Source organism: Podarcis pityusensis (assembly GCF_964106645.2).
Source record: "Podarcis pityusensis genome assembly, chromosome: 1".
Classification (NCBI taxonomy): domain Eukaryota; kingdom Metazoa; phylum Chordata; class Lepidosauria; order Squamata; family Lacertidae; genus Podarcis; species Podarcis pityusensis.
This window is the reverse complement of record NC_138028.1, coordinates 51,491,971-51,517,300: the sequence shown is the minus strand read 5'-3', so window position 1 is coordinate 51,517,300 and position 25,330 is coordinate 51,491,971. Positions and strand designations below refer to the sequence as shown.

Below are 25,330 nucleotides of genomic sequence, written 5' to 3'. Positions count from 1 at the left end.
GAGAGTAAATATATTATTTAACTTGGCATGGTGCTGGCAAAGAACCTCCAGCTGGCACTATTCATGTAACATGGTCCAAACTTTGCACGTACACACAGAATAAGGAGGATCGATTGGCAACTCTGGTGCTGCCTGGCACAAGCCTCTTCGCGCTCTTTCTGGAACCAAAGAGTTCTGCGCTTTCCAGAAGAAATCCAGCTTTTCTTTTCTAGAGTTTTATTGTTTTGCTCTTCTGCCTCGCCGCCATCTCCCCCGGCTCCTTCTTCCTGTGCTATGTTATTTAGTCTCGTCGCCCTTGGTACAGTTCACCATGCAGCTCTGGGAGGGGGAAGAGGCTGGGGTGGAGGCGGCGGCAGCCTTTGCGTTATTGGTGGAGTCCATGCCATTGGAGATGGCGACGGAACTGCCCTCAGAGTTTATGGGTTTTGAAAGGTTGATGCCCTGGATGAGGCGAATTAACTGTTTTACCTTCTCCAATGAACTGTGCATTTCCTTCTGTTTTGCCAGGATGGTGTTCTTCATTTCCATACATTTCTGAAGCAGATTGGAACAACATTGCATTAAGGAGTGCGCTCATAAAAAAAAGGCCCAAACGAGAAAGCAAAAGGATCCCAAGATCCACAAGAGACTGCAAAAACAGATTCTTTGTCAAAGCACCTGGTGGATACAACATGGCTCCCATACCAAATATAGCCCACATAGCAAACCAAAGAGTTCAAAGAAAGCAAATGCTATTTCACAGCCACGACTACAGCAAAAAGATTACAACTATGACTTAGCAGAGAAAAAGAAGCTCTAACAAACATAAGAAGCCGCTGAGACTTTTAAAAAACACCACCACGACAAAGCTGTGGTGAAGCATGGCTCAGAACTGATACTGTGATTGGTCACAGTAAACAGTCATTTTCTAAGATTCACGGCTGTAGCTTCTAGTGGAACACAGAGGATAAACAAACCATCATTTAGCACAGCAATACTTACTGTTATAGAATTGCTGAGCTGTTTGACTTTCTGTTCTAGCTGCTCCCTTTCCTGTTTTAAATCTGAACTCCATTTCAGTAATTTCTGTTTTTCCTCTTCTTTTGCTGTGAAAGAGAGTACATCAATTGTATCAATTATGCCCTGCAGATGGGATCTCTCAGCTGCTTTTGCACAATGGAAAGCCAGTACTGGACCATACCTGAAGCTGCAGGTGCAGACATAAAGAGAGTCAGATGAAGCTGTCATATCCATTTCATTACTGGGGTTATCATGCAGTCAGCTCTTAATTTCCTTCTGAAAACAAACATCCTACTCCCTTCCTCAAAGTAACATTTTCCAAAGAAAAGAAAACCAAGCCAAGCCCTGCACCATTTTCTTACCTGCTTTGTATGCAATATATGAATGAACAATTGCTAAAGTTCCTGGCCACGGGATTGCTTCTTCTTTCTTTAGCATCTGAAAGAAAGGAGAAGGAACACTTGGCTGACGTGTTCTACCTCTAGGAAAGATGACACACGCTAAAGGGTTTCTTTCACAACAACTATTAAAATCAATGCCATTCTCTTCTTAGGCCCTCCCCAGGCAATAAAACAACTTAAAATCCCCCTTTGTTCTACTCTTGGGATGCTGTTAGTTCTGGTCCAGGACAAGAAGCCTGATGCTTTGTTGACATGTGATGGATGTGGGAGGCCAATGGGATAAAGAAATGAACCAGACTATATCCACATATCAAAAGGAGGGAGAGGAAGACTGTGCTGCAGTGCTATCAAGTGCATGGGGATAACACGTAACCTTTCAAGAACTAAATAAAAAACAGAAATTTCATAAAATGGTAAGGAAGAGTAGCCTTGTTGCTTTAAAGTCTACATTAAAAAACAAGATGAAGGCAATTACATGATCATTTCTATGCTTGGTTGTTTCAGCAGGCAAGCATTTAGCCCCTGAAGAATTAATTAAAAAAAATAAAAATCCCTAAATGGATAACAAAACAGTGAGGCACTAGTAGGAAGAAGGGGAACTGTGTTACTAATCACTAAAACATATGTGCCTGTGATATTCACAACCAGCTTATACCCAGCACTCACAATAGTATGCTGAAATGGGGAGCGGGGAGGGGGGAAGGAAATTCCAAGCAAAAGAATACTGAGGTTTGAGTACTGGGGAAATTCTTCAACAGAAGCATTATCCAAAAAAGATGCCTGATCCACAACTCAACACGCACCTCAAGCAAGTAAACATTGCATTTACTGCACACACAAAAACCTCCACAATAGTTTGGGAAGACCCTCAAGATTTAATAGCATGAAATACTCACACATCTGTGCTAAACCTCCCACAAGGGAAGCCTGTTTAATCACCATGTCAGCAATTTTGTACATTCCCTTGCATCTACAAACATTTTCTGCTGATGAAATTTTAACAAGCTGAACAGGAATGAAGAGACAACATATCTGATCTTAAAACTTGCCAGTAGAGAGGATTGTGACTTCATGATTCACAAACTGCTGATCTAATTAGCTAAAGGAAAAACACTCTGATAGCAAAGAGCAGTCTCCGTGGAGAAAACTACATGTTACTTTGGCAAACATGCATTTCCCACAAATATGTTTGTTGGTTAACAGCAATGCAGGAGTAGCGGGGCATTTCCAGAAGAGAATTGGTGGGTGGGAGACGGGTGTTTAATCATGTGGTTATTCATCACAAAACGTTCCTCCCCAGCTGGGCTTATTTTTGCTCTCAAAGCCAGCTATGGGGAAAGATTTAGCATCTATCTCATGCCTGCTAACTCTCACCTGTAAAATGCCCTGTGTCCCTGCATTATCATGCAAACATTGGTTTTCCAGCATGTAGCTTTGTCCTAGACCTTAAAATACTGGACTTTCCAACACATGTATTGTAGAATGAAGCTAACATTATATATATATATTGTGGAAGCAGAAATAGATAAAGATGCAAGTGGATCAAAGGGAATCTTCCCCGTAAGTCTTCGAGCTTTGCCATGGCAAATAAATGGCTGTTTAGTACCCTGAGATGTGGAACAGAAAAGCAAACGTTTGATGGCTTTGAATTTGTGAGGCCATTTCCGTTCAGGTCAGATATTTTCACCCTCTCAAAGTCTAAGCCATGTGCCCCACCCATTTTGTCAAAAGCAGAGAACCATTGCGAGAGGCTTCCCCTTTTGTGTCAAACAATACCTGGTCTTGACATTTGGGACAGATCCACATGCCCTTGGGAATAGTTTTCAGAGGTGGGTCCAGACAGTCCAAGTGATACACACGTGAGCACGTGTCACACATCAGCAACTGCCCACTTTTCCTGCAAACACTGCAAAAATCTTCATGGATATCACCCTATAAAATTAGAGGGGGGAAAGGGAACTTACAAACTTTGAAAACTAAATTCCAGTTCAAAGTAAAGTCCTAAGTGAATGAAATCCCCAAAATAATATCCTTTTCATGAAACACAGAAAGAAAGCTACCAAAGGGTGCCTGACGATTAGAAAAGAACCACAAGGAACGTCAAGGGCCACAGCTTCTTCAAATGCCACCATGTCTACTCTAGTACAATTTCAAACTATAAAGCACAGATCACTTATTTATATAGTTAAGAATCACACCCATCTTATTTTCAAGTAAGTGAAATTAAATGTGGGGTGAAAGTCCCAGTGATCCACTGTATGGAAAACATTTTTAAAGTGCCGCAATAGGTTCGGTTCTCCAGGAGGTGCAGAACTTGTCACCCACGTTTAACTTAATGCTGGGTGGGATTAGACAGCGTGTGAGAGTGTGCTGTCATCACCATGCTGATGACACACAGCTCTTATGTCATCTTCTGCAGGTAGGCAGTGGACCTGCTGATTGGTGACCTGTCATGATAATGAACTGGATGAGGACCAATGACATGAGTCTTAATCCAGCCAAGAGGGATTAGCAGGTGGATCTTCTGACCAGGTGAATGGCATGCAATCTGCTCTTGGCAGGGTGAGACTCATTCTGAAAGGTCCATAGTCTGAGTGTCTTCCTGTATCCACTGCTGTCACTTGAGGGACAGGTGGCCCTGGTAGTGCAGAATGCTTTAGCTTCTGTTTTTTGTTACAAAAAAGTTAAAAACCAAAAGATTGTAAGTCACTTGCAGTGTAATTGAAACCTAGGATCCACTGGGATGATAGAATTTGGATATGGCAGATCTCAATGGGTGCTCAGCCGGTGGATCTTAAGACGGTATCACTTACACTAGCACAAGTTCCCCCCAGAAGGGGGCATTCTGGAGATGTGGCAGAGCAAGGAGAGACTTACACCTCTTCCAAACACCTTCTGGCTGAGTCAAGTGACCCAGCAGCCCAGCCAATGTAGCTGGCAAAGAGTGCCCTATTCCTTCTGAACTGAGTTTGGAATAGGGGTAACTTTTGCCACTGTAACATGCCAGCATTATTTATGCTAGCTTTCTATAGTTAGGATTGCTCCATTAGAGACTTTTGTAGTAAGCAACTAATAATTTAAATCCAACACTAAGAGCTCACTATACTGAGGTGCTTATTTTGTTTGGGGACAGAGTACATAAATCAAATAGCGAATATGAATATTCCAGTGCTGGAGAGGAGTGAAACTAACACATATACAAGGAATAAAAGCTGATATCATTAACCATGATGGATAAGAGAGATTTGCTGTGGTGGTTGCTGCTGCTATTGTATGTCTTTATTTTCAATGGCTATATGACCACACTGGATTGATAAGCCTCTAAGCAAATAAGCAAAATCTGCACAGCTATAGGGGCAGAAAATTGTACTAATTGTGAGCAGTGAAGTCATGGCCATTTCTAGGTGCCTGTGACATCTGTACAGCCTCATTCCACGCAACACGCCAAATCAAAACAAGAAAGCAAGGGGATGGGTTAGGCAGGCGGGGGCCAGAGATAAAATATAAAATTAATGCTTTCTATTGGCAAAAGAACTGTGGTCTACACGTTGGCAAAATGTGATATCTGGGGAACAGCACTGAGGAGAAAGCCTGCCTGGATTCTCTGCAAATATGAGTAAGATCTACTGTGCAATAAAATTATTGTTTGCAAAAGGCTATGGAATCTAGCCTTGGGCATGCTTAGCATGAGCATAATCATAATTTCACCTGGGTGAAATTCACTCTTAAGGTAGCTGCAGTCTTTCCTAAGAAATGTGTTTCATGGGCCATCATCTTTTCAATATTTTGGAAGTAGAAGGCACTGCTTGCAAAATTAAGTTAATGCACCACTTTAAGCCTAGTATAACTTTAACCTTGGTGCATCACTGCAATATCCAGTAATAGGTATACTTTTTCTGATTTATCTTACGTAAACTTGGCCTTTCGATAGACGAGATGGAAAACCTTGACCAAACCAGACTAACACAAAACACCATCCCCAGCTGTAAAATGTCAACAAAGGCCCCAGTACTAGTTTTAATAGCAAGAACATGTCAGTTTTGCATGACTCTTTGCATTACTTTCCCTTCCTTATCTCTTCACTTTAGGATGCAAAATTCTTAGCAAAGCCATTTAGTTTCCTTTTCTCTCTTTCCTTCTGCCGTTACCATCTCATAGTTACTATTTTTATTTGTAGATCGCTGTACAGAAATGCAGAAAGAGAAGAAGAGCTAAAAAGAACAGAAATAAGGTAACAGAAAATGGCTTAATACATGAATTTCAATCAACTAAGGAATGCTCTGGAAAATTGCTACATCCAAATCCCAATCTCTAAAGCTTCCTTCAAATTCAGAATATAGGGATAAAATTTGAAAGAAATAAAAGTGTCACAGCCTCCTTAAAATATGTAATTCAATCTTCCATATCAAACTGAGCAGTGGTAGGATTTGAATTATGCCAGATGTTTTCTACTGCCTTACATAGCATGCTAATGTGCCCGTCTTTATTAAGAATACATATTAAATGATGCCAGAATACCAACCACGGGCAGGTGGGAGGATATTACCCACAAACATTAGCTGAGGCTTAAACTTTGACTTTGAAAACCAAGCCTCTCTCTATTAATTCCTAAACTTACTGTGCTATCCTGACTTTGGCATGTAAAGATGCTTTGATTTTGCAAGTTCTACATATCAAATGAGTGCTGGATTCCAATGTTCAAATTATGGGGGGAAGGGGGGGACTTAATGAAAACCTCACATTTTATCCTTCAACCCCCCACCCAGTTTTAAGTCAGTCATACTCCTCTCTGTAGCTTTCTACAGTGTAGTAGTAGTAGTTGTAGCAGTAGCTAAGATGAGTTTCACAAAACATAACAGGGTTGGATCCCCTGTGACTTGAGCATTGTTGGGTTCTAAAGTAGTTCAATCTATAATAATACAGCCAGTTTCATATTGTCCACTCAACAGAGTTAAACTTTCATGTATCTCTTGAAGTGTTATGACTACCCAAACTCAAAAGGCCAACTTTTTTCTTGTATTTTGTGACTGCATGGAGGACAAACACAACGAGGTTTCCCTAGAACAGGGGTGGAGAGCATGTAGCTCTCCAAATACTGCTGAACTAATTTACAAAATCCCCTGACCTCTGGCTGTGCTAACCAAGACTAATGAAAGTTTGAGTACAGCAACATCTGGAAGGCCACAGATCCCACATCCTAGCCCTAGAGCGCCTGTTGAAGTGGAGCTGAAACCTAATGAGCATCTTAATCTGAGTAACTGATTATGGAAGTTAAAGATATTCAGAAGCTAACAAGATCAGAAGGTTGTACTCAGTTGTCTCTCTCCATTAATGGGCAGTACTCTGCACTAGCAGAGGTTTCCATGAATGGAAGGGAAGCAGTTTTCATTATCTTCTGAGGGCCACCTGCCCCATCAACCTCCACAATCCTTTGGAGCAGACCAGGGAAGGTCTATGGACTGCAGAGAGATGGGGGGAAATCAGCAAACAATGCCTGCCCCCATTCCATTAAAGGAATCCTATGTTGGATTAAGGAGTCTTCGGTGAGTGGAGGGACACAACTGAAAACAGACCTATTTACCATAAATTCTCCGAAAAACACACACCACTGAAGTGAAATAGGAGGTGAATTTCTGGAGGAAGCAATACATTCATGTGATGTGTGTACATGTTTGGTGGATGGATATTTAACAAAACACTCTAGGCTTGAAGGCTGATGGCTAATCAGAATTGCCGTATTTTTCGCTCTATAACACGCACCCGACCATAACACGCACGTAGTTTTTAGAGGAGGAAAATCCGTAGGCATGCCACCCGTAGGCATTCCCTCCATAACACGCACAAACATTTCCCCTTACTTTCTAGGAGGAAAAAAGTGAGTGTTATGGTGCAAAAAATACGGTACATCATTACCGAAAGCTCAGAACATTATGTAAAAATGTGCAACAGACATCAACTGGAATGACAATGAGCTCACTGTCCTAGTGCTTTATTTATAAAACAAATGTGCTTAAGAATCTAGCAACCTTTGTCAAACCTGTTATAAATAGAATGTGTTCATGTGCATGTGTGCATGCCATGCTAAATCAGCAGGAAAGTCTTCTTTGTTTGGATCAATTTTTACTACTGCCTTCTGATAGTTTGGGAGATTTCATGAATAATACAATACCTAGAGAATGTATGACTATGGCTCTTAACACAGAACTTGCATCCTATAGGAATGCTGCCTGTTGATTTTATCTTTTGCAATACCCAGCAGTGCAGAAAAGATACTGATGGTGTTCCTGATTTGGCTATTCTTGGCTGCTTCAACAATGAGGCTACAGATACAGTTATGTAAGTTAGAGCAATCCTCAAGCTGCATATTTCATGAATGAGATGCAGAGGCTCTTAGCTCAGCAGCATAAAAAACAGATTGGAGGAACATCTAGTGCAGCCCACTAGAACATAAAAGTTATGCAAGTCTGATTGTGTGTAAAATGTGTTCATTAGTTGGGTCTTACAACCATGGAGCTATTTATTATGAGGAAACGAAGGTACAGAGAAGTGATGAGACTTGACCAAGGTTGTGAGTCCAGAACTTCCAATTCGAACCCACCTATCATGAGAAGGATGGATTTACCTCCCTTCTGAGTAATAAAAAAATACCACCCACACTCTCCAAAAACAGACAGTGCTGCAGATCAAGCTATGGGTTAGATCAACTTTAATTCAACCACAGCCTGTGCTAAACTGGCAGAATAGGCAACTGGGCTCACATACCAGAAGGATACTTTCACAGAAAAGAAAACTTTCCCCCATATAGGTATGCAGAATCCATAAACGAGAAGCAACTGCCAGGTGTCAGTGAAGGCACTCACTCTGACTCCACTAACGCTGTGTCCAACTATCTTGAGCAAGAATTTCTCCTTACTTTATTGATTCAGTAATAATATGTAATTGTTCCTAAGGCTTCTGTGTGACAGGATCTGTTCTCCTCCTGCCACTGGATTGCTGAAATATATCACATATGCACTGTCTTTAATTCACTGCATCACTGTGCATCTGGGAAGGGCTTATAGAACTTTGAAATATTTCCCCTTCTAGCTCTACAATTCTAGGATATGAACATTCTGGCATGTCCTGTGGATATCATATAGATATATATATACTACTCCATAGTTTGGGGGGGGGGGGTTGAATAGGTACAAGTAGAAGTGTAGGGGGCTGAAGAAGGGGGTCATATTATTGCAGTTTACCATAATACCAGTGCATCTAAAGAACCAAATTCTGAAGTCTCCACGGTCTCTTCAAACAGCAAACCTCTCAGGAAGAATTACTTACGTCTGTGGAGCTGGGGCTGGGCAGGGACACAGGATGAACAGTTGCGGGGAAAGAAAATGTGGTCTCTGTCTTTTCATTTTCAGGGGAGTCAGGATGACTGGACAGAGGGGATGTGGGGGTCAGAGCCCCAAACCCCAGCACCGTGTTGTATTTAGGTGGACGACCTACACATTAACAAAAGGGAACAAAAAGGGGAGGGGAAATAATCTTACATACCTTTGGCCAGTGCTCCTCATTGGCTAGCATGAAAAAAAGGAAGTGATGTAGTACAGAGAAGAAGTTAGTATTATAGTCACGAGTGAAAGAAAGCCAAGTCAGGACTGTAAAGTTATTTTTAAGACACTTAAAGGAGAATTGTGTAAGGAAGGATGGTATCACAAGAGAGAAAACACATGCCTTCAGAAAGAGTGCTACTCCCAATATATCTCTATAACCACACTAATGTCTTTAACTTTTAACTTACCACCCCCAAATTCCACTGGCAAAGAAAAGCTGCCATGATTTCTACCACTCTAATTTATCATGGTATCTCCATCACATTGTTATGACCATTGGTAAATCACCCTCAGTGAGCCTAAGGTGAAACCTACATCTAAATACCACCTTTGTGCTAAGAAAAACTCACAACATTCCACAAATGCCAGAGAAAATTACGGCCTGCAACCCCATGAGATCTCTCTCAGCAAAAGGAGCTGCATGGTAGCCTAGGTGGGAGAAAGCCTCAACAAAGCAAATCTGCAAGTATGAAGAGTTGTTAAAATCCTATCCTGCTGACTGTAGAAGATATAACTCACGATAAAGTGTGCTATTATTCCAAGTGAAATCACAACACTGTAGGAGACACCAATCTTTGTCTTTTGCATTACCACTACTCTGATGATTGATGAGAGGCATATGCTCAGAGAGGAATATATATATATATATAAAGATATTTAAGCAGTCAATAAGTGAAGCTAGAGACTGAGAAAAGAGGCAGGAAGATCAAATTAAACATGCATAGTAATCATTATCTTCAGTAAATGGCACCTAACAACTCTGATGGAAAGTGGCACTGAAGGCCAATGCCCTCTGTGTGTTGAGGGACAGAAAGCCAACATCAGTGCCAAAAAACCCAGTACATCCAATTTTGCTTCAGGTGAGAAACAAATTATGCAAGGAAAGAAGGGCTCCTCTGAACATCTGATCTCCTGGGGAAATGCACTAATAGCTGAACTGAGCAGTTATGGCAGCAATTTTTGGGGAAAGTAAAGCCTGCTCAATGTAAACTGCAATGAGACCATCACCTTATTTTCAAAATGCCAAAAGCTGCCAAAGACTAGTAATAATAATAATATCAGGCACTATCATTTTAAGCAAATTCAAATCAGTGGGCTAAACAGGAAGAGACAAATGCACTCTACTGAAACTGCTCAGCTACCTAAAAACTCACCCAAACACTCATGTGCATGAACACACTCATCCTACTAGGTACATAGTGCATATATCTTTTAACATTTGAAATATCAAGTATTATACAACTTACGTCCTCTGACCTGGCCATTTGTTTTTGAAACAAGAGGCCCAGGAGCAGAGGAAACATTAGAAAGCATTACAGAAAGGGCATTCAGTGCTCACTCATGATATTTAGCACTGAACAGAGTCAAAATAAATTAATCTCAAAGCCAAGCTTAGTTCTACTGTACAATTGGCTGGCTCTAAGAACACAGCAACCACTACACGAGAGCAGATCAGTAGTAACTTGTCTCAGACACAAAACAGACATGCTTGGTGATGTATTAGCAACAACAAGCATTGATGATATAGTACCTTTCTGATTTCTGGCCATCAACATACATTCTCTGTTGATCTTAGGGTCACCCAAAGCATTAGGAATTAACTTAACCTCTCTTGAACTCAACCATGTCGATAGCTGTCACAACCTACTGAAGCAGAGGGCTTCATCTCAAAACTTCAAAAACTGTGCATCATCTGCTTCTTGGAGGCCAAACAACACTTAAAGGTTCAAGATGCAGGGAGAATGCAGAAACCTTCCCTCCTCAAGGAAAAGTGTTTTTGAGCAAACCTTCCACAGTTCACACCATCTCAATTTCAACTGGGCTCTCTTTCCTTTAATACTAGATATATTGTTCACAGTGGAAGCAGCACAGTTTAGATCAAGGAATAAAATAGATATCCCAAGTTCTTTTCTTGTTCCATGGATTGGCTGTCCCATGCTCTGCTTTACCTGCCTTACAGTTTTACATGGACAATTTCTAAAATACATCTCAGGGCTTATGTGCAGTTTGCCAGAGTTTTCCATTTGCAACATTACTCCTAACCCTTAACAGTTTACAGATACACACTAGGGCACATGAATAGATATGACCATGTTACTACTGCCTTTTTCGTTAGTATTTTAATCAATGTCCGCCTTTGCTGGCATGGGTTAGTAACCTGTAAAGTGTGTGGGGGGGGGGGGGAGTATGCAAATGGAAAACTAGCGAACTGCATGTGTAGCAGTCTAAACAAAGCCTGTATGTTAAAAATGGAAAAATGGCAGATTACTGGTGCCATTCCACAAGCAAGATCAAGAATTCAGAACCTTGAAATCTAAGGAGAAAATTGGGTGGGAAGAATTTTGCAAGCATCCCTGTAATAATTTTAAGAGTACCATGGTTGCCACACGATTTCATCAAATATCAAGTAACTCGCCTTTCAAAGAAACCTGAACATGTTCTTAACAGCACAATAAATAATTTCATAAACAGTGAGTCCTAACATAGGACCAAACGCACTTAGTCACTACACAGGAAGAGTCTCAGAATGGGAGCTCAGTTACCACTTTGGCACCCCCCTTCTAGTCTGCATGACAGGTTACATTTACTAATCTGGGTTGGGAATCTTTACTGGGCCAAGTTTACACACAGGAAATTCTCCCATTTATATCCTTATTCATTCCAGATTACCCTCAAAGCCTACCAACCAAAGATGCTTCTGTAGAGTAGCTGCCTACCAGGGTTACAGCATACCTACGATGTGTATTCAGTACCACAAAACTATTTTCTATATTGTTTTATTTCAGTCCAAAAGAAAGGGAAATAAACATACAGGGAGGTGCTATTATGAGACACCTACCTCGTTTACGTGTCCCAGGATGCATTGTGCTGTTCAGGTATGTGACTGCGCTCTTCTTGCGCTTTACAGAAGAAAGGAAGAAAGTAGTCAACTGTTTTGGCAAGTGAAAGCTACATCTACACACACACACACACACACACACACACACACAGTGACTATATAAAAAATCTGTAAGAACACAAGTGTTGAGTCCCATTGAAGCAAACAGGCTTTTGCACTTAAATCCATAAATTTCAGTAAGAATCAAATGTAGGTTTAACTTTCTTCAGATTATGTCCATTATCGTTTCAGTGTTTGGATACTACACTGTAGAAAAGCTAGTCTTTCACACAGTTACGGGCAATGCTGATCCCACTTGTGATGAGAGAAATACGGCCAAGTCTGGAATCATGCCAAGTCTGGAATCATGCCAGAGAAGGAGGAGGAGGAGGGAAGATATAAGGGAAAGAAAGTATAAAGTAGGAAACTTCTTTCCATTTATAACTGTCCTTCATGCTCTCTTAAGTGATGACAGCCCCACTGTCTAGCTTCGAATGTGATTGTTTTCATACACCTAGAAGGCTGAAGCAATGAGCAAAATGCTTTTCAGCAAGTTATTTACTTATTTTATAAGCAAAAATTGTTACCTCAGGCTCAAAGACAGCTCCGCTGTACACTGGATTTGCTGTTGTCCTTCGTTTCCTTTCTTGTCGCTTACTTTGTATTTCTTGGGGAAAGGGTAGAAATAAAAGCATTTTAGGGCTCAAAGACCTCAATATCTAGTATGAGCAAGTTAGGAGTCAGGAACTATGGCTTCTGAAATGCTCTTTGCAAACTTAATTCTGAAGAAACATCCATATTATATAAATGGGTTGAAAGTAAAGTGGAAAGTTAAGTAAAAGAAAGTAAATTAGCTTAAGAAAGCGTTTCCTGCTCTTCCAAAACCTCTCAGCTGATATTTTTATCTTCCACATTCTGTGCCACACAAAATTTGTTGTTGGCAACTTATTTCTGCCAGAAGCAGGGAATTGTTTGAAGACTGATTTATTTGCTTGACTTATATCCCAGTATTTCTCAATGCAATGAGCCAAAGGTGGATTACAACAACTTCATATCAAAATATTGCAAACTTTTTTTAAGGTACAAAACCATTTAAATATATTTAACCCAGGGGTGAGGAATCTCCAGGCCATGGGAGGCTGCTTTCCCCAAACCACACCCATGTGCCCCACACCTGACTTTATATGTGACAACAGGTGTGGGGCAGGTAGAGATGTGGCTGCGAAAGCACAATTGAGAGCTTAAAGCATGCTCCCTGTTGTTCAAAGTGGAGCAGATGGAACTGCAGTGGGCTGATGGATCCGCTGTGCAGATGATATCTCTGCACAAAGTAGGCTTGATGTCACTGCCCACTGAATTGGCAACACAGCTGATCCTTACAGAAAAGAGACTTGGGGTCACTGCCTTTCAGCTGATGGGTAAAACTTCAAGCCTCATGTTTTCTTTTGCAGCACGCTTTGTTGCACAGAAATGAAAAATTAGTCACCTGACTTCATAGTGAGACCAGCTGATTGGCAGAGTTGCTGCCAGGGTTGAGGGAACCTAGGATCCAGCCTGCCAGTCAGAATAATTTCCCTCAGTTTAAACAATGTGCTAATTAATTGATAAAGGAAATTAAGTTATTTGAAAAATAGTACTGTGGTGGTTCTGCTATTGAAGAAACCATATTTGTGGCCTTAGATCTCCTAGTCAGAAACCTAAAAATCAGACTAGCATTTAGGATCATCATCCTATTTGGTCATTTTTTCAACTCCAGGAAACAACCCAGAACCTTGAACAGAAAATATTTCACTTTTTAAAATTGATAGTTTAATAATAATAATAATAATAATATCTTTATTGTCATTGCCCCCTTCGGGGACAACAAAATTACTTGACTGCTCCATAAAAACACTAATTAATCAAAACAGTATAATACAGCAAGGGAGATTAGATGACTTTCAAAGTCCGGGCTTCCCATTCAGGGCCGAGATCGCTCTGGAGAAGAAGCTGTTCTTAAGACGGCTCGTTCTTGTCTTCATCGTCCTGTATCTCCGTCCCGACGGCAAGAGCTTGAAGAGACAGTGACCAGGATGCGATGGATCTTTTACTTTAATACATGGGAAAGTATGCACTCTAAGCAGAAATATTTGAAACTTGTACATTAATTCCAGAGCTCTGGAATTTATGCAGCTCAATCCTAAACTTATTTACTTGGAAGTAAGCACCATTAAGTTAAATAAACTTTTTCCTTGATAGTGTGCAAAGATTGCAGCCATAGTCATTTTTCTTACCTTCTAGATGGTCATGTGTAACCAGTCCAAGAGACACCATGAAGGCAAGTTTCTGTATCAGAAAAGAAGAAGAAAACAATTCAATCAAATTAAGAGAGGAACTAAACTTCTTTTAAGGTGAAATAGTAGCTTTAAAAAAGTGATACAATTTTCACTGAGCATCACCTGTATATCTCAAATGGCACTTCATAAAATGAAGCAAATAACAGCACTATGTATCTTTATACAACTTGCATATCCCTTAGTTCAAAGAGGAGGGTTGGCAAGCTCATCTCTGTGGATCTATGAGACTGAAGGCAGCTCCACACTTTACACAGAAATCTTTATGCAGCAGGTACACTAGTTTTTTCTACAGCAGCCTCATAAAGGCTGGACAACATAGATGCATACAGGTGATTCCTAAAGCCTGACTAGGCCAGGGCTCCCAGAAGCAGGGACTTGTTAGTTAAAAGATGCAGACACAAGTGTTGCTGCAGAGAAACACCAATTTAAAACCAGCTGCACCTGTAACTGCTGAATTACAATACATCAAGCACATTGCTATCGCTTGTGGACTGACCTAAGACGAAATATTTGTTAGCATACTGAGTAAGATAATTAGCATAACTATGCTAGGATGTCTGTATTACCAACAACTGCTTTGTGAATTACCACTGCTAATTAGATACACTGTCTGTACTTCTCTGCATTTCAGCTTCCTCTGACCACTATTTACAAATAGCCCCCAACTCTGCACCTAACAGTTCAGCTGCTCCCTAGGCCTTTGCTGTCCATTCAAAACTAATTTGAAAAATTAAAAAAAATCCCTGTATAAACTTGCATGTGTATCAGATATATTGTAAAATTCTCATGATTTTATGGTTTATCATTTTGTAAATTGCATTGAGGTTTGTTTGTTTTTACAATCAAGCAATGTATAAATGAATAAAATAATAAATAACATTATACTTTATGAAAATGAAAACAGAACATAGTGTGATTTGAATTATGAAAGCCATAGTTATCTAACTGGAGATTACTCAAAACCTGAAAACATGGAAGCCTTCCAGCACAAGCAGGGATTTCTGAACTGTCCAGATGATTGCTGCATAAGCTGTTTGCTCAGAACATCACAGCTGTATGTATCTATTTTAAAGAGACAGCCAAGTTATGCTATTCTTAGACTGCTATAAAAAGTTTTAGGGCATGAGAACCGTGAGATTCAAAAAGCAGTAGTTCACTTTCATCTCATCTAGCACAACTGTTCAGGTCAAGTATTTGCAATCTATGATTTCTTAACTCCATGAACCATGTTTTAGAATTCAAGAGACTAGACCTGTGTGGCAATGTTTGGCCTCATTCCCTTTCTCTGTATATGAATCACATGGACTGCAAAAGGACAGCCACAGTGGAGCAAAAAAGTATTTCAGATTCTGACAATACTAAGTAAATTAGTAAAAAGTGAACTCTCTTGGCTCATTTAATATATTCTCCCTGTGCAGAGAGGGAAACCAAGATATCCCCCTTAAAAAAAAAATCAGAATTTTGATGGTAGACTATTGTCTAAATGGGCCCTAAGGGAGATTCACTAGTTCCAGTTGATTTTGTGTATTGCTCAAGCTGCCAGAATCCAGGTTTCTTAACTTGCGCTTTCTGAAAGATTTGCAGGGTGATAGCTATGTTAGCCTCTTGCAACAAAAAGAAAAGAAAAGAAAGAATTGTGGCACATTGAAGACTCACAAATCTATTATGGTAGAAGCTTCTGTGGACTACAGTCCATTTCATCAGAAGTATTTTTCTGAGTTGCAGGTATTCATAGAAAACAAGCTGTCTGAAATGCTATTATAACTCCACTCACCCAAGGAAAGAATAAACTCACCCAATCTCTCTTTTCTAACAGCTGGGGGAACCTTCACACACTCACTTAAATGTGTCATTGTTCCACAGAAAACAAAATAAATCCACAGGCATTTATATTATTTATAATGTGTTATTTTCAAACTTACATGATGCAAATGTTCAGGAGCTTGATTAAACAAAAACCCTATTTGTTGAAATGGATGGTTACCAGCAAGCTGTAGCTTTATTGTTAAATTTGTATAGGTATTAAAACATGTACCAGTCCAATAGATCTACTATGTGAATGGGTCTTATTATTTGTTATACAAACCATAATTATGAGATTTTTCACAGGGTATATTTTCGTCTTTGGTGTTTCATAACAGGAAAGGTTATGAAAGGGGGCAGCATCACGAAAGGCCTGGGAAGGGTGGGCTGGAGACACTTGGAGCACCTTCAAGCCGAGGTGTCAGGACACTCTCAGCTTTCAGGAAAGGCGTGTGTGTGTGTGTGTGTGTGTGTGTGTGTGTGTGTAGGATGAGTGTATTGGGCATCCTTGCACAAAATCTCTTGGGACATCCTTAAGCCCCCATGCTACCTTTGCAAAGGGGAGGGGCAGTCAAGGCGCCAGCGAATACAACATTTCCTTAGTCAAACAAGGCCAACCGAAACATGTTTAAAATGTGCATGTGGGATTGGAGAAGTTGCCGTGCGTGATGAAATCTGAACACTCAAAAGAGCTAAGGATAATTTGGGATTTCTATGTATATAGCACAGTAGAGCGAGCTGGAAAAGCCACTGTTCAAGCCTTACCTTAGACAAGAACTTAAAGCAAGGCTAGATTCTTTCAGCCTCCTTTCTGGAATATAGGGCCTCAATTACAGGGTTATTGCAAAAATTACTAAGAAAACATGAAGCACTTTGAACACCCTTAGGTGCTACATACAAGCATCATTATCATAAAGTCAGGAGCTTTTGCATTCTTTCTTCCAGCCCTGAAAATATTTGGTGAACAGGAATTTGTGGCTAGATTTAGCATTCCTCAGACATATAGACCTCTTCATAGCAGCAATAACACTGTGAAGAATGTGAATCTCTTTTAAGAGGAAAAGTGGCATTAAAATGTAAATGGAAAAAAGCATTTCTAAAGAATTTTTTTTTTTAATCTGCCCAACCCCACAAAAGGATATTGTAGATATTTGTACTAGTACCTGTGGGTTTTCTTCTCGTTTTGGTTTGGGTGGTGCAGGAGGAGCAACTGTATGAATCTCTGTTGGCTTCTCCTCTGTTTCCGCTTGGGGCTTGATGGTCTGAAAGGGAAACAACAGCAAGTGAACACGGGTTTCTTAAATTCCTAAACAAACAGAAACAGCAGCCAGTGTTTTTCTTTACCAAAATGAAGAAAAGGATGGAAATGAATCCGAACAATACACTAAATATTTTCCCCAAGAGCTCCTTTAAAAAGTGTGGTAAATTTTAAGTAGTGAAAACACAATCCCAAATAAAAATTACTATTTAGAACATCAAGTGTACAACTGCAACACTTAAGTAGCCCAATTCAGCAACTAGATCATGTAATAATAATAACTTTGCATCCATGCTGTGGATAAGAGGGGCTACGTATAAGAGAGACCTGGTAAGCAGAATGTTTTGTGAAATAACATTCCATGAAAAGCTTGTCCAGACAATAATCTGTCTGAGAGATGCACCTTGCATCTCTCTCATTCATTATTCACTATAACAAGAATTTGCCTGAAGATAAGTTCTCCAGAATTCCCAAGTGCTGGGTTTTCCTGAAACTCATTCGCTTAGTGATGTCATAATCCCCTGCATATTGCATCATAAGTGCCTGCCCAATGATTCCCACTTTATGACATAGCTGTGATGTCACAAAATTAGATCCATCTGTTCTAAGATGACAAATATGTTTTCAATGTGTTCACTCAGAAATAAGAGAAACATGAAGAAATAACTTGAACCATATTGTTTGAAATTGTGAATTATTTTGCATTACTTCTCGGTCCCATTTACTAGACTGTGTGATCCTACTTGCTTGTTTGGATGAACCACAACTAACACTATAAGTACAGTTGTGCTGGAAGAGCAGAGGGGGAAACTCAAGAACCTAACACTAAACTATGGTTTGTGGTTTGCGCAAACTAGACCAATGGTTTGACAAGTGAGGATGAAACCTTGTTTCTTAATTGTTTTATTTGAAATGATGGTGGCCACTTTGGACATCTCCCTTAGAAAATAAAAGTAGGAGGGTGTACCTTTTATTATAAATAAATACGTGTGTGTGTGTGTGTGTGTGTGTGTGTGTTCCTAAGACTGGCAAGTGGAAAAGAGAGGTCTGGCTCTGTTCACACTTGAGAAAACTTTCTGCCTATTTACGACAAGAAAAGCCATGACCAGACTGGAAGCAGCCTTCCTCAGTACATAAGGGCTGAAAGGCGGTTTCTCTGCACTGGTACTATGTATAGGCTTTTCTTCCTAGGGTTTTTGCTGAAGGTCCTTGCTTCTATGAAACCTAGAGTTGTGGCCAGCCTTGGCACATTGCCACCTGTTGCAGTGCCATATCACCTTGCATATGCTTCAGAGTGTTTTGAAGAGAGGACGATAACGTAAGTTTTGGGGGGAAAGGTGACACACTTCTGTCTATTTAAAAAATAACCGCTCATGGCAAATTTGTCAAGCTTATAAGACTGAAACCAAGCAAGCTTTTGATCAGTAGACTCAAAGGTCAGTTTAAAGTGCATTTGCACAAAAAGGCCTACATCTGATAGATGGAATTAGAGGAAATTCTCAAATGTCCAGCGTTATAAACTACTTACAAAAGGTTAGCTGAAACTGATGGTAATTAAGTCATCTGCATGTCTGCTTCATCATAAATGTCAGCAAGATTATGGATAAATATTATTTGATGGTTAATGTTTTATGCTGAAGCAGCAGAAAAAGCACAAAATGACTAAATTTTAATTATTCTGATGTACTATATATAAAATCACAAATTAACTGCTCACTCATTATGAATTATTGGTACATTCCCAATCCCTGTCTGAGGAACAAGGTATTATCAACCATCCCTATTCACACATTGTATCTCACAATTGGCATGAGACAGAGAACAGTGCTGTGACTTGCTGGCTTGTCCACCAGCGTCCTCTCCTGCCAACCCTGCCCCATCCATACATTGCAAGAAACCTCTGAACAGGAGAGCCTACCCTATATGTGTATCCACCCCCTGTGATATAGAATCCAGTGAAATCAGGATTATAAATTTGGGATGCAGGAAAATTTCACTTGGCCTGCATTTTTAAGCAAATGCACCTCCCAAACTAAATAAACAGATTGAAACAAAATTATACTTTGGATTTTGCACTTCTCCAAATTTTGCAATATCGTTCTTGGCTCAAAAAAAAAGTGTCAAAATGCATTAAAAAATGGGAATTTGCTTTAGGATAAAATAGGCTTTCCAAACGCCAGTTTGGAAAATACACAACTAAATACATATTTTGATATTAAAATACATATTTATGTATTTAAATGCAGAGTTTTGGACAGTCTTTTAAAAACTGCTCAGCTTAATATGGAAACAGGATGGACTGCGCCTATGAGCACACACAGGAAATGGACACAGGCTGGAAATGGACTGATCCACCCATCCCTATTCCCAATTGTGCAGGGAGCCTGCCCAGGTTTCTCCAACATATGGACAGTCTAAGTGGCGGTGGAAGGGGATGGGATGGCTGGTATGGAAGGGCTAGTGGTCACAGCCCTGCTCTCGGTCACACAAGATTGCTAACCACAGGAGAGGCAATGAGAGGACAGGTCTTACGTTATGGTTAATTGCATTTGTATCTCCATTAATTCTATTGACTTTAGGAGAAGGAAACAATTCACAGTTTAAACTACTAATACCTGTTTCTCAACATTTGGTTTGCTGATTTGTAGAGTCTGAGGTCCAGCAAGCCTGGTACCTGGGGCTGCTATAACAATGCTGGTGAGTTGTGCCATTGGAAAAGTTTTGGCTATGGTTGCTGTTTGCCCATTCACTACACGGACTGGGTGTATGGAATTCTGAGAGGAAGGTAAGGAGGTGGGTGTGAATTTTGTTGTCAGCATCACAGGCCTCTGAATAAGCTGAGGAGCAGCGAGCATAGGAGGAGGTGGGGCAGGGGCGATAGGAATATTGTTCTGGGCAACAGGTTTAGGTCGAACCTACATAAGAGAGAGAGAAACCCATATCAGACTACATGCATAGATAAGATATAGTACTTAACACATAACTTATGGCTGTGCCAACAAATGTGACTCAGATTACAGTAGTGTTTGTATTATATAGTGCTACACATCTGCACTGGAAAGAACTACAGTAGGCCCAAAACTTACACAATTGCAGCCTTGCATACTTCGCCAAAAAATAAATAGAAAGCGGGTGGGAGACTGGAAAAAACCATCAGAAGGGGCCACACAATCTCTTACAAAAGCCTCCAGAGCCCTCATGTGACCTTCCAAAGCCTGGAAAACAAGGCTATTTCAGCACCCAGTTTTCCTGCCATGGAAAGAGTTTTTAAGCCCTCTGCCTTACTTATAGGACTCTCAGAGGGTCCAGGAAGGCCCTGCAAGGCTCCCAAGATCTTGCCCGCTCAGTGTGCCGATATCAAGATGGGTAGGAATTGTTTGCAGAGGAAGGCAGTTCCAGGTTGGGTGTGTGGTTTCCTGACGTTGAATGAGTTTGTCTTTGCATGTAGACCCCTGGAATGTAACCCTCACGTACATTTCAGGCCTACCACACTTTTAAAACTGCCCCAAATCTTGTTTAATTCCAGCTATGACCGTTGCACTGTGTTCGCCTTCCACAGCCTACTGTCCTCCAGAGGTTTTGAAGTACGATTTTCATTCTCCTTCATAATATCCCATTGTGATTGTGGCTGAAGGGAATTGTGGTCCAAAACACTTGAAAGCTGCCAGGCTAGTGATGGCTGCACTATGCATTAACTGCTAGTGCGCAGATGTTAACCACACATTCTTGTACATTTCTACAATACTGCAATCATTTTGTATGTTACATTTTGTATGTTCATTTTGTATCTTCACATATTCAATGTTAATCATACTTTAAAAGGATATACTGGTTCTGGAAGCACAGGTCTGGAAGCACAACTTGCAATGCTATATTCTCAAGGAATACTGAGTGTTGAGAGGAATCTAAGCAGGTTATCAAATACAATTGCATTACCAAAATATCTTTGGATAGATCTGGGGGAATTCAAAGGTCTGTTAATTTGAAGTATTTCTAAAATCTAGGGTGTCTAAATTGGATACAAATGGCTATGCATTCTAATTTATTATTAGATCAACTGTGTTGGCAAGAGTAGCTAGTTTCTGAATTACACAGCCCTCTCCTCCAATCAGGGATTACATTTTTGAGCCCATCTAACTTTCTTTGGGTTAAATGCAGGTGACTAGAGCATTGGACGGGCATAGTGCAGCAGTTAATATTTTCACGCTTTCTTCTCTTTCATAACTGGGTAATGATTGTTGACATTACAACTAGAAATTTGAATAACAACTACATTAAAAATCAACAGTGTGGGTAGGAGAAGAGATGTAGCTTCAATGAGATGCAGATGGCATCCTCTGAGAGAGAGAGCAACTAAATTAATTCTAGTAATTTAAAATACTGCAAACAATCTATTACATAATGCCTTCATCTTTGGGTAAAAGATCAGATTTTTTTCAAAAAGTTGCAGCTCAAATTATTTCTAGATAAAATCTGCTCCTCTTTGGAAGAAAGGAGCAGGAAGCTAGAAACTATATTAATTAGATTACAGTTACGTTTTGCTTAGCAAAAAGGCTAAGGATTCACATTAAATAGGGGCTCTTTAATCAAAGAAACTATAAAAAATATTCAGCACTCAATAACCTTATAACAAGCAAGGCATTTCTTCATCAACTCGTCTTTAATTCAGTTCTTACAGAACTAGTGCAAGGTAGAGAGCTGACAGGGAAACAAAAATATGATAGCAAAGCTGGAGATTTAATCTGGAAAGCATATTAGGTAGTGTTCAATTATTACCAAGTATATGAAACATCTGGTGTTGTACTTCTTCCAATCAAAGTCACACTTTTAGGACAAACTCCCCACTCCTACCCATTTTCCTGTTTTGGACAAACTCACCTGTGGAAGAAAATTTGGACGAGGTGTGAGTCTGGGAGGAGGGATGAACTGTGGCACTTTGATGGGCTGAGGAGGTGTAGCTTGAACCTGCTAACAATAAGAGTGGGGCAGGTGGGAAGGAAGACAAATTTAAGCAAAGGGAATAGGTGTGATGAGCAACTTCAAAGCTATTCAGGCACAGCCTACCTTTCTCACAGTAAATAGATTCTTGCTCTTCAAGCCATTCTGAAATAAAATGGCATTTCATGGGCATAATGAAGTTAAGTATCCTTTTGTTTCACCAGCATGTAAAACCCAAGACCTCTACTATTTTTAAAAATATGCCCTTATGCTTGACATTTTTGAATTCTCCTCTTTGTTTTACGAGTCAAAGCGCAACAAATAACAACAAAGAATAATCAGGTTTGGCTGCCCATTCAAATGGAGCTGCACATGATGCTTAATTGTGCTAAGGCTTCATAACTTGGGGGGGGATGTTTTGAAATATTTGATAAGAGGGCATAAACAATAATATTCAAAAATGCTGGAAGGATAAGTGTTAGGTACTAGATAAATTATTTAGTACATTAGGACTCTGGTTCTCTCTTAAATGTGTAGAACACTGTTTTCATATACAGTAATTTGCTTTGGGAATGAAATACTGTAGGGTATAAATGGATTTCGTTACAGCTGCAGCTCTGGATCAATTCTTATTTAAACAGCAAAACTCCGTTTAAATGCCTGGCCTCCCTCACAAGGATATATTTTCCACTCAAGTTACTTTTTACATTTCTGCAGGCTTCAACTGCTTAGTACTTTGTGAAACTGATTATCAGAGTTGCTAGTTAGTCACAAAAGCGCCCTTGAGAAAGACTGGTTCGCAGGTTGAGGAAGATGCTGGCTAGATCCCGTCATGCAGGATGATGTGTTTGTGGGTCCAGCAGCAGCCAAAAATAGACAACGTTGGTGACCCTCATTAAAATAATTTTAATATAAGCAGTGAAAGGAACATACATTTAAAAGCATAACCTAAACAAGGTAAGTCCATGCATGGTCCTACATGCCTTTATTGGGAAGCAGAGCATTGTAAAAAGTTGGAGTGAAGGTGCATTGTCAATTATCTTTCAGCACACCAAGGAAAAATATGATATGATAGTAATCATTTGTTAAAGTAGTAAATTATTTTAAAAATTGAAACCCATTAGAGCAAAAGTATTTTCTCACATTAAACAAAGTTTCTCAATACCTGTATATGCCCAAAAGGGCACGCATCTCTGTTTCAACAAGGGAAATTTTTAAAAATGGCTCACGTCCTTAGAACACTAGGCAACAAAGACCGCTTACCAATGTGACTGTATTTTTTGCCACTATTTGAACTGCCTCTGTTCCTGGACCAGTGACTTTATTTGTTGTCTGGAGGTTGACTGGCGTGTTCTGTGCATCAGTGCTAAGGACAGTTTTCTGGTTGCTATTGATGGCAGTCACCATGGCAATTGTAGGTCTTGGACCCACAACGGAGGCAGGCATGGTTGCTGTTGCTGCTTTCAGGACAAGAGGTAGTGTCTTAGTGGTGATCATAGAAGCTGTAGTTACCGTCTTCTAAGAGAATAAACAAAACAAAACACACACTTTGGAACCTATTCATCGCAAACCAGACAGGGTTTGCTCTAGAAATTCACAAGTGAGAAAGCAGAAGCTGAAATGCAAGGGAAATGCAACTGGGAAGATTTAAAACACCAATTTCTTACCTGTCAAAGTTGTATGGAATCAGCCCACTCCTTTACAAATACTTTCAATAAACCTTCCACATATAGACGTGCAACCACACAGGAAACACCACACCATGGCTTGCTTAATCCACTGGTGAACTGTGTGTGAAATTAATCATGTCTTGATAGTACATGCTTTGGCGCATATAATGTCCCCATGTCTCTAGTCAATTCCATGTCCCCCAAACATTAGTGTACCTATATGATGCCATAAAGGTAAAGGTAAAGGGACCCCTGACCATTAGGTCCAGTCATGACCGACTCTGGGGTTGTAGCGCTCATCTCGCTTTACTGGCCGAGGGAGCCGGCGTACAGCTTCCGGGTCATGTGGCCAGCATGACTAAGCCGCTTCTGGCGAACCAGAGCAGCGCACGGAAACGTCATAGGCAGTGTCAAATGGGATTTGTTTTGAACCAGTATTTGTAGGCTGTGGTCACATGGATAAGAGTTAACAGGCTAACACTGAATCCAGGTAGATGGACATTTGGTTGCTAGGGAATTTAGGATAATTTGCCCGGAAATGCCCTTGACAGAGTGTTGAACTAACTGTTCAGCAGCAGACAGGAGTCTGAGAACCTTGGGCACCAACAGTTGTAATAGTGGGCACAATGTACTGAGCAGGAGCAGCAGGGTGCGTGTGCTTGTACTCAGCAAACATGGAACCAGGAACACGGAGGTGCAAAGTAGATGCAATGTGTACTTTAGCAGAATTTTCCAAGCATTTGATATTGAATTGAGTTTTTTTTGTTTTTGCTGTTGCTCTAATGTTCCTTTTTCATTATCAGATTTAATTGAATTGGTATTTTATGTAATTTTATATTGTTGAAACACCTTCAATATCCTGCGATACTTCAAAGCTAAAGTATCAAGGCTAAAATGAGGGGCTTTCAGCATAATCAGTAAAAGCACATCACAACTACATTTTAGCATCACTATTATGACAGTGTTTTCACTAGTTCTTATGATTTACACAACACATTCCACAACTAAAAATAATCAGGTCTGCTAAAATCCCTTATTGAAGAACTTATTGTGGTTGTTGCACAATGTGGAAAATGCTTTGTTTATAATTATTTCAAATGAGAAAGCACATATTTAGCTAGTTTTAAAGAAGACTAATTTGGAAAGCATTGCAGATTTCCGAGTAGACAATTCAGAGATGCATGTGTGTGTAACGTAAGTTATAACTTGGTTTTCTCTATACACATTAAAGGAACGGGTTGCAGATTCAGTGCTTTCTAAGAAACACCCTAATTGGATGCTGGCAAGGAAAGAGTAGAAGCAATTTCAATACAGTGTCGCTAGAGGGCTCTTTAGCATTGAACATAACTTTGTACAAATGCAGAAATGACCTGGAAGTTAATCTCAAAGTGCACAGCACAGAGTACAGAGAAGAACATGAGTGTCCCTTTACAGTCAAAACTCTAGATA

At 40.1% G+C, this 25,330-nt stretch overlaps 1 protein-coding gene across 5 annotated transcripts in view; it reads right to left on the bottom strand.

Moving 5' to 3' along the window:
- PHF21A (PHD finger protein 21A) overlaps positions 1-25,330 on the bottom strand; it is a 131,575-nt gene continuing 106,245 nt past the window's right edge. For 2 of the 5 annotated variants that reach the window (XM_081001759.1, XM_081001760.1), the window contains exons 7-18: positions 23,475-23,729; positions 22,152-22,241; positions 19,889-20,188; positions 17,179-17,277; positions 14,150-14,201; positions 12,464-12,543; positions 11,838-11,898; positions 8,724-8,887; positions 3,177-3,332; positions 1,362-1,437; positions 982-1,085; positions 1-534 (exon numbers count right to left, since the gene is read on the bottom strand). In XM_081001759.1, coding sequence (XP_080857885.1) covers positions 277-534; positions 982-1,085; positions 1,362-1,437; positions 3,177-3,332; positions 8,724-8,887; positions 11,838-11,898; positions 12,464-12,543; positions 14,150-14,201; positions 17,179-17,277; positions 19,889-20,188; positions 22,152-22,241; positions 23,475-23,729 — 1,695 coding nt within the window. In that variant the 3' untranslated portion in view covers positions 1-276. Of the gene's footprint in view, positions 535-981; positions 1,086-1,361; positions 1,438-3,176; positions 3,333-8,723; positions 8,888-8,939; positions 8,963-11,837; positions 11,899-12,463; positions 12,544-14,149; positions 14,202-17,178; positions 17,278-19,888; positions 20,189-22,151; positions 22,242-23,474; positions 23,730-25,330 lie in introns of all 5 variants that reach the window. The other 3 variants (XM_081001763.1, XM_081001762.1, XM_081001761.1) reach the window with 3 other exon arrangements.